The sequence below is a fragment of the Cryptotermes secundus genome, unplaced genomic scaffold (assembly GCF_002891405.2).
Source record: "Cryptotermes secundus unplaced genomic scaffold, Csec_1.0 scaffold932, whole genome shotgun sequence".
Classification (NCBI taxonomy): Eukaryota; Metazoa; Arthropoda; class Insecta; order Blattodea; family Kalotermitidae; genus Cryptotermes; species Cryptotermes secundus.
The window spans coordinates 865859-876128 of record NW_019727409.1 but is presented as its reverse complement, the minus strand read 5'-3'; the positions used below and the strand labels follow the sequence as shown (position 1 = coordinate 876128).

General features: G+C 43.5%; 1 protein-coding gene across 1 annotated transcript in view; it reads left to right on the top strand.

Annotated features, from left to right (window-relative positions):
- Positions 1–4467: 4467 nt before the first annotated feature.
- Positions 4468–10270, top strand: part of LOC111864750 (apoptosis-stimulating of p53 protein 1) — a 367739-nt gene continuing 361936 nt past the window's right edge. Inside the window, exon 1 of the mRNA XM_023852251.1 lies at positions 4468–4519. Coding sequence (XP_023708019.1) covers positions 4490–4519 — 30 coding nt within the window. The 5' untranslated portion in view covers positions 4468–4489. The remainder of the gene's footprint in view (positions 4520–10270) is intronic.

The following is a 10270-nucleotide window of genomic DNA, read 5'->3' as shown; positions in this document are numbered from 1 at the left end:
GCAATTTCTTGACCAGCTGAATAACTGATCTTGTACCATGAAATTACCCCCCCCCTCCAAATATTGTGGATGTTCTTTTCCCTCTAGGGCAACTAAATCAGGGAGATCACCATGAGCTGGACGTGTAGCTCCTATGGCTGAAGATGAAGCGCTTTCATGATCTGATCACTTCGACGGGGATGGTGAGGTAATATTAACGTGAATCTTAAAGGGAGGTTTAAAGCCGAGGTTGTCTTATAAGTAAGACGATGGTTTACGGTATCGACTTTCGGGATTCGATTTCAGGTAGAAGCAAAAATACTCTCTTCGCCGTCATATTCAGACTGTTTTTGATGCCCTCACAGTCGTATCATATAGGTACCGGGATCCTTTTCCTTGGGCAAGGCCGGAGCTTGAAGCTGACCTTTTATCTTTATCTAGTGTCAGATTTAGAATTTTGGTTGTTTAGCGACAAATATTTGTAACTTATTCTTGATTTCAGCACTAGATGGAGGTGAGTGACCAGATTCACGCCCTGGCCGGTTTACCTCTCAAAAAAGAGACCCCACCACTTGTTGCATAAGACGGTGGATGAGCCCCAGACGCGGTCTGGACGCTGTGGAGAGGAGGAATATCTCTTGTCCCTACCGGTAATGGAACCCCGGCCGTCCAGGCTGTATCCCGCCGCTATACCGACGGAGCTATCCCTGACCTATGGCTACTAGATAAACTATATAAAACCACGATAAATGTTAGTGTAGCCTGTTACCCTCTCAGGATTCGAACGTTACCACTGCACCAACCAGCCGATGAACATTCATGTGGACCGATCTTCACAACGTTTAGCCTGTGTGCGGAAGTGAAGCGGAGACAGTTTTGTTTGAAAGAATTCGTGAGACACTTCGGACAGTGTAGGCAAGAGGACAGGCAGTATTAAAATGCATGTTGGACCACCTGGGCGTGAAGGTGTGAATTAGATTGCTCTTGCTCCAGTGACGAGCTTGCAGTGAACCTTGAAGTGCAATTTCAGACAGCTGAATTGTACGTTCAGTCCGGCACGCTAGACATCTCTCAACAGTCGGCACAATGACGGCGAACCAATCATTCATCCTGTCTGTCTGTGTCTTTCGGTCTCACGTTACCGTTTGTGGGCCGTTCCAGGGATTACAGCGCAGTTTGAGTGTAGCCTGCTCTGGATGTCTCTCACATTTCTCTCGTGCTGGCGGATTTATGGCACACGCGTCCATACTTGTTGCATGTAATTACACCAGATGTTCTGTATGTGTGAGAAACTTGATCTGTAACTTCGAACGAACATCAGACATGAAACAGCGTTGATACTCGTATTGTTAGGATTATAATATCTCGGGGGTAAAGACGGGCTATGCGGGTACCTAGATAATTACAGGGTGATTCTAAACTATTCTGGGGGTTTCCGACAAAAATTTAGAATCACTTTGTATATTTTACGAAGTAACGATCTGCATATAAGATCTGAGATTTTCACGGCAGTGACTATGAAGAATGCCACCTTCTGGGATGCGGCGCATTCTTAACAACCTGCATGTTACTACACGTGTGTTCTATGTCCGGGATGGAAAATCGTCGCAATGATACTATATTTAGCACCATATGAAACTTTGCTGGTACCAGTGGTTGCAGATTCTGCACACATTTATCTCTTGCAGCCACTTAGCAACACTGTGTGATTCTAGTAAAATCTAAAGGGTTCTGATGATGGTGTATAACATTAAGAATCACTGGATATTTGGACTTATCCATCGTCCGGTATGCTAGAAACTGGCTCTGTTTCCGTCATCAGGTTAGCGGGGAATGGAAGTGATTGAGACTTGCTCTTTCTAAGGGACTCAACTGAGTAGGTGTCTTCCACCCCACCCCCCTCAACTGAGGAAGGGAACAGATCCAGTTTCAGAAACGTTGTGTTTTCTAGTTTCTAGAATACCGGACGGTGGACAAAGTCCAAGCATCCAGTGATTCTTAATATTAGTTCAAATTATTTTCGGAGACCCTGACAATAATTTAGACTCACTCTGTACATTCAGAAGTTTGGTGGTAATTTTTGGTAACGGAAGCTTTGAATGCAGTGGAATTTGGATGCTAGTGCTGAAATGATGGGTTGGGAGGGGAAGTGTATAGAACGGAAACAGCCCTGTATAGAGTGGCAGACGTTGGTTTTCCATTGGTGGTGTTGAAACATAGCTATTTGCTACTAGCAGTGGAATTTGGATGCTAATGCTGAAATGATGGGTTGGGAGGGGAAGTGTATAGAACGGAAACAGCCCTGCATAGAGTGGCAGACGTTGGTTTTCCATTGGTGGTGTTGAAACCTAGCGATTTGCTACTAGCTTGTCGATTTCAGGCATTCATCGACTCAGAGGCGAACTGTTTTGACATTACGGTTTTCTACAGTACCACTAGTCAGATGGTGAGATGGTACCTAAGAATAGGTAGCGACCGCTTCCTTCAACAGCTTTTCGAATTCATTGTTTCAAAGCAGCATAGTTTCTGCAATTAAGAAAGCGCTGGTATAATAAGGAACTTAGGCGCTTCTCGATTTTACACGAACGACCCAGCGTTCGGAGTTCTGTGCTTACAACTGATGTTTAATTAGCCGCCCAGAGAGTTACACCTGGCTGTGTTTCTCTTAGGATCGGAAACATGCGATGAAATGAAGCCCGTTGCTTGTTCTATACACTATGAAAGCACAGTACTGGCCACAGGCTTGTATCTCCCCGTCTACACAGTTGCTGCATTACCATCTAAAGAGAAATGTAGCTATACAAAAGAAGTCACCTTCATTTATTACTACTGTAGCGTATAGACCCGTTACTGGGTAACTACCGCGAAACAACGAAACAACATCCGCTGCTAGGCAAGAAATTCTTAATAAACAAATATACGCAGCCGTTACTGAGTAATGCCTTCGCAGACAAACATGTTCCCGTGGCAACAAATTTACACGCAACAATAGAGGAGCTGTTGTAAAGAGTGTTTTCGACGTGGTCCATTCCAAGGGGTTGTCAGTGGGACAAGTTTAGAGTATAGGAAAATTGTAAGGGAGTCTATTAATAGAAGACTTAGCCGGTGCAGCTGAGGGCCAGCGAGTGACGAAGTGAGCGCGGAAGCTGAAGAATCTCCACTATTAGAAGCCGTTACTAGGGAACGACTGGTGAAGACACCGCGGATTGGAAACACTTAGCTTGTGCTGAGTGATTTGAAAATTGTGGAGATAGGGATGGCGCTATAAGTGCGGTCACTAATCGTGTGTTAAAATGGTCAATAAATCCAATCTCCGATCCAAACCCCGTCTCTAGGCACACTCTAACACGTGATAGTACTAAAAGACATAGTATCTTGTGTTTTGTACATTTATTCCAACAGCAATAAGTTTTGGGGAGAACTTACGGCGCTTTTAGTTCAGTTTCTTAGATTTGTGTTTTGAGGCTAGGAAGAATCATAAGTTGATAATTATACCAGACGGTAATCCGTTTCTGTGTGTATAATTGACACTGGTACCTATTCAAACTACGTTTAAATTGTCAAATGTTTTTTTTTCTTTCCTTGGCACTACAGCCCCAGTGGGCCTAGGCCTACCTCCTTGAACTTCTCTGTTCACTTCGGTTTTTATAGATCTTACACATTCGGTAGGACTCCGTGGGCGGGTGATCAGCTCGTCGCAAGGCCTCTACCTGTACACAAACACAGAAAAACGCACACACACAAACTAAACATCTATGCCCTGAGTGGGATTCGAACCCACGATCCCGGTTTCCAAGCGAGCGAAGACAGTACATACGTTAGACCGCTCGGCTACCGTAACCGGCAAATTGTCAAATACAAATATTAATTTTTGTATATTCACCATATTTACAATTATTAACATACAAGTAATATTTCAAGAAGCATATGTAAGCATGTTTATGTCTGGCTTTAATTGCCCGTTACTTCTGGCGAAAGCCGAGAGCGGAAAACAATCTGCTCGGCTGTCACTCAGCTCTCTCTATTTAAAAACATTCCATCACAATACTTTAGGCATTTTTCGGAAATATATTAACTACACAAAATTTCAGAACCATACGTCACACGGCGTTCGTGTGGGTGCCATTTCTGAAATTCGAGCGGTCGTCACATTTGTATTACTAATAGTAAGAAATCAATAGAGGGGTGGGGTGGTGTCTAGTACCGTGAGAAGTATGACGTGGAAGTCTGTCAGTTGATTCAAAATATATTAGGAAGAGGAAGTAAGGTACGCGGAGGTATGTAATAACGAAGTAAGAAAATAATATGAATGAAGGACCTTCGGGCACACACGCACAGTTGCTCATTAATGTGTGATCTGACGCGCCATGAGAAGTTGAACTACGCTTCGGTGTGTCGACTCTCAGTATGAAATGAGTGCCTTGAGGTACTGTAAGTTGTTTCCTGCTTACACAAAGCTGATCTGTGCCTGTTTTCGTTCTCAGGTCGGCGCCCCGACACGAGAAATGGAATGAAGGAGCCGGGACCATTTGGTGAATCGGTAAGTCCACGCCGTTTTTTTGCTTTGAACGGGGTCACAGGAACTTGTGACGCATTATTTTGTGTCGCCGGTCCTCAATGTGTTACAAGGTCACAATTGTTGGTTACATAATTCCATGCTTCCTGGCCAGTCTGTAAGTTGTAGCTAGTGTTGTGTGTTGCATTTATCTGCATTCTGAGTGTCCTCGCTGTATAGCTTCCTTGGAGAGATGGGATAGCAAGTCTGTATAGCTACTGGCTACGGACTGGACAACCGAGGGGTCGGAGTTCGAGTCCTGGTAGACTCAAGAATTTTCTCTTCTTCATGTCGTTCAGACCGGCTCTGGGGTCCACCCAGCCTCCTATCCAATGGGTACCGGGGCCTCTTTCCCCAGGGGTAAAGAGGCAGGGGCGTGAAGTTGACCGCTACCTCGAACTAATGCCGAGGTCAAGAAAACGTTGGTCTATACATCCACCCCACCCCCCCACCTGCATTCATGGCATAGTACTTAATTAGTTAAGTACAGGGACAACGTTGCTTTTTATAATCGACTTCCTTACCCTGTAACGGACCGAGTTCCTTGTCAGGGATGGACTGAGGATGCGATGATACGCTTCTCGGACAGGACTGGCGCACAGCTCAGGGAGTGGTGATCTTTAAATGAGGAATAATGGTGACTTTATGATTGCCAGGGGAAACCAAAGAAACCCGGGAAAGAACATGCAACAGTGGCACTTCGAGCAGCACGAATTTCACATGAAGTCAGTCGGAGAGAGCAGCGCCTAACCGTCTGAGCTATGATACGAACCACCCAGCCCGTGTAATAACTCCGTGATTTTAGTCCGCAAGCGAACTATACCGACCGAGGGACCGCCGTTTGTCGGCGAAGTTTAGTGCCAACTTTTGCGGATAGATTGTGTCTCGTGGTCAGCGCAACGAATCCCCACGGCCGTTAATTTCTGTTTTCTAGACACCGGAACCCAGCCCTTGTACGAGTTTAAATTAAAATGGCTAGGAAGTTACTATTCTGTGGGTGGGGACTGTCTTACTTTCCATTTAGCCACCAAGCAGTGATCAACATTTCTCTTTTCTAGTAGATTCCAAAGGGTTCCGACGACGGTGTATAACATTCAGAATTACTCGGTTTACTTTGTTTGTAGTTTTTACAATAACGGTCGATGGACGAAGTCCGAAACCCTAGTAATTCTGAGCATCACTCTTTTCTGCCTCTTTTCCGTTTCTTTACAGAGATGCCGTTAGGTAAGTCGATTAAGACTTTTTTTCCGTTACATATCAACTTGAACGTGACGTATTTCAGATTAAATTTATTACACGTATTTTCGTACATATTTTTATTGCAAATATTAAACTCATCTGATTATGACATCGCTTCTGTTTTAATACACTTTCCTGTTACAAGTAAACATTTAAGATTTGCAAACCTGTTATACCGTGAAAGAAGATAGAGGAGCTGCCTCGGGAAACCCACTGCCGTTTTACCTGTCCGTAAATCATGAAACAGAGGGAACTGGTGTTGTTTGATTGTGACTCCAGCTCCGCCCTGTGGCGACTCTTTGTAACACTCCCATTTGTTGGCAGTCATCCCCATTCTGTTACGTCACGCCCACGCTGCATTCTTTTGTTAGCACATGTCTCACATTCGCAAGCGTCGTGATACAGGGAACAAGGATTCTAGGACATAGAAATCCGTAATTATTGCAGAATAACAATAAACGATCGTGAAATGCGTGCGACCTATACCGTAAAACAATACCAGCAGCATGCATTGATTTTAGTGCCAACCGCTGCTTCGCACACTTTTGAGCAGTTCTTCATAGATAAATATAGGACCGCCAGGTTCTGTTCAGGGGTTCAGAATTTGTTGGGCCAGAAATAGACTTTCCTAGTATTCCATCAACTATTTATCACATTAGAAAATGTTTCGAATATAAACTGTACAACTTAAAAATTTCGCTTAGTGCAGGGTGGAGTCCTACTGGATCCACTCGGCACGGCGACTACTGATTGGCCCATTGTACCTGTCCCGGGCGATTATGATGATGGAGAATTTGGTGGAATGAATATTGGCAGGGGAAACCCGCCCCAGCGTCACTTTGTCCGCCACAAATCCAACTTGATGGAACCCGGGCCGCCGCTTTGGGAAGCTAGCGACTAACCGCTTGAGCTATGGTGCGGCCGACTGTACAACTTAATGGAACCCATGCTTTATAGTGTTAGATATATCACTTATTCCTAAGCTGAGCCGTTGTTGAGAAATTGCAGTCTTCTGGGATGTGACGTCGTGCAATATACCAGACGCTACCAGTGTTTCGGAGGAATCTGCTGCCTCAATATTCAGGTTTGAAGAGACCTACACTGAAGATGGAGACTGCAGGTTTCTGTGTGTTCCTGAGAAGTTATTGTGTGCCTAAGGGTTAAGACGTTTCCACTGTTACTATACTTAATGCAATCTTCTCTTAGAAGATTACTTAACAATGTTAAGTTATGTGCGTTCTGGTGAAAGGAGAAGTGTTGAATGTGCATTTGGTATTTTGACGTCTCAGTTCCGAATTTGCGGAACACTGACAAGGTGCACTGAGGATGGGGCAGTGAAGAGAGTAAGTGTGCTTCCCAATTTTGTTCACGTCCGGGAAGGAATGTTGTATTCAGCAACTGACTGCAAGCGACGTGTTTGCTAAGTATGGCGGAGATTTCTTACCGCAGGTCTCCATCACGAGCCACAGTGTCCTGTATGTATGGCCGTGTTTGACAAGCTTATTTGGATCTTTTAAGGTATTTTAACTGCCTTTTTACAAAACGTTTGAGGAGTATGAACGGAAAAGTTGCTAACCACAAAATCCGTTTTGGTGAAGCTGAAAGGATATTTTAAGTGCCGTATTTTCTGGAAGACGCACCCAGATTTTAGATGGGGAATTTCAGCAATAAAACTGCTGTACCTTCGGGCTATAAGTTGCATGAAGATTTCATGCAGTATTTTCTAGGGCAAACACGTGAGTCGTATATTCCGGAAACGTCGACAAGTAGCCTATTCGAATATTTTTAAAGGGAAATTTACATTGCGAGTTTCATAACACGTGCTCTGAATTGATAGGTCTGTTAAATCTGAATGGTTTGCCACTAGCAGCTGTTACATTACTGACCACACTGTCTTTCTCATAGTCATGTTATATTTTAGCGTCCTGTTGTACTGATTTATGTCCATGATTTATTCTGACCGTCTTACAGTGCATACATTTATTCACCTTACTCTTCTCTCTTGCACTACATGTTTCAGCACAAAAGTTCCATCTTCAGGTGCTTTTCGATGTACGTCGAACTACTTCATTGCATGCCCTGTTGTCTTTATACTAAAATATAAAGACAACAGGGCTGAAACATGTAGTGCAAGGGAGAAGAGTAAGGTGAATAAATGTATGCACTGTAAGACGGTCAGAATAAATCATGGACATTTCTCATAGTCCATTGCTATGTTTCCTCTGTTGTTTAGTTCATTTATCAGCACATTTTGTTCGAGAAGAACACTGTTACGTAAGTAATATAATGCAGTTGTAGTGCTAATACAGTGATTTTCTTCAGTGCACAAAGACTACCGAAAAATGTTTGTTTCCTTTAACTGTTCAAGAGCTGGCATGAGGGCACGTTGTAAAATGAAATACCGCTGAAATTCTGGGCCTTCATTGTAGACAGTATATCTCTGCCTGTGTTTCATGAACAAGAATCGTTGTGAACCTGTCAGCTGTTCGTGTGTATTACCTCTGCCATCTTGTGAAAGAAAAAGAAAGTGGATTTGAATTGGCCAGTGCAGGCTTCCCAATAAAGTGCATCATAACAACCTTCTCGCTCACACCCTTGATTTAACTGCTTATGTGTGTCAGTAAATTACCGTTGGACAAGTTGTGGTTTTTTGGTCAAGTGTAACAGAATAATAAATCAGGACTAACCTGAATGTTTGGCCGCGCAATAACTCAAGCGGTTAGTCGCTGATTTCCCACCACGCTGGCCCCGGTTCGATCCCGGGTCTGGTCAAATGGGATTTGTGATGGACAAAGTGAGGCTGGGGCAGGTTTTCTCCGAGTGCTTGGGTTTCCCCTGCCAATCTTCATTCAACCAATTGCTCCACAATCACCCTCACGTATCATCTGGGGCTGGTACAATAAGCCAGAAGTGGCCGCAGTACAAGTTTCTTAGTCCCACCCCACTAGCATTAAAAGAAAACCTGAATGTTTAGTTCATCTATTCTCGCCTTTAATGCCCAGTATCTCATGTATTTCGTGCTACAGGCCTATTCTTAAACACTGCAATTCCATAAACATGAATCTCCACATACCGAAGAAAACAGATTGCAAACGCTGGATTGTCTTTCATTCCACTTTGCGATATCTTGCAAGACTAGTCCTCATGCATTGTTAAGACAGATGTGACTGTAATTTCGGTGTACGAGTGTATACCTCCTAACCCCAAAGTGCTGAAATTTCGTAAGACATCGAAGAGTTCTATATTCTGGGATATAACACCGTGTATTCCGTTGAAAGTGAACTGACGTTTCGGAGGAACAGATTACGTCCATCTTCAGGGCCGGAAAATAAATAAGTAAAAAGAAGAAAGTATCGTGAAAGCAGGTGACAGGTAGACATTTATCGGAAATCTCACATTGGATTATCGCCTTGGTTGGCTGACGGCTTAAGTATTAGGTAAAAAAAGGGTAAAGGTTCTCCCCGTAGGCCCGTCGCGGCACACATTTTCTAGACAATCGGCTCACAGATGTCGGTGAGGTCAGCTTTACGAGCCGGCCGCCCTTTATACCCAGGAAGATTCCTGGTACTCATTTCTGTTAGAGACTGAGTAGACCCCAGTGCCATAGTCGGGCTGGAAGGATTAGGTCAACTGAAAAATACAATGACCTCATCGGGAATCTAACCCACGACCTTCCGGCTTATAGCATAAAGCCTCAACCAACTACGCTACCTCATGCGCTTAGGTATAAGGTCAACCAGAAAATTAAGTACTTTTTTTAATCCAGTATAGAGCATGAAATTCTGTGTAGTGTAGGGCTAATTGTCTCCACTCCGCGGTTCAGCGTTCGGATAGATTTATTTTTATTTTCAGACTCATCAACTTTCTCTTCTACGTGCTGTAGTGAGCAGCACTTCTTCCTGCTACCTTTAACTGAAATCCCTCGGTCTTTTAAAATTGTCGGCGACCTTTCCTTCCACATTCTTTTCCACTTAAATCATTCGCGCTGTCATTGTATCCTTCTGTTCTGCCCTACCTATTCAGTCGGACAAGGGTTATTAAATAACCTAAGGCAAAATGCACTGTAAGATGAGGCACCGACTAAAAAATTAACGTCAAAACTATATTACATCTATACCACGGGCCTCCAAGCAGTTTATTACATGTATACAAGTCTGAATATACCATTATGTCCGCGGGAATATAACAAAATTGAAACAACTAACTTGATGGTATGGAACATCACACGAAGAGTTTTTAACCTTATTTTACGACATAGCTTTCGTTTTAATAAGTTTATAGTTCATTGTCCTTTTATACCATGTATTTTATAATGTACGTATTCTCAAGTATCCAGCTTTACTATCGCAATTGCAGTGCAACAGTGTGTGAATATGGTGATCATGTGTTTGCCTGATGATGGCTTTATGAGCCGAAACATGTAGCCAAGCTAATTTTAACCTTGACCATTGTATTGTGCTGCGACGGACTCTATTAAAGAATTGAACCTAAGACTGG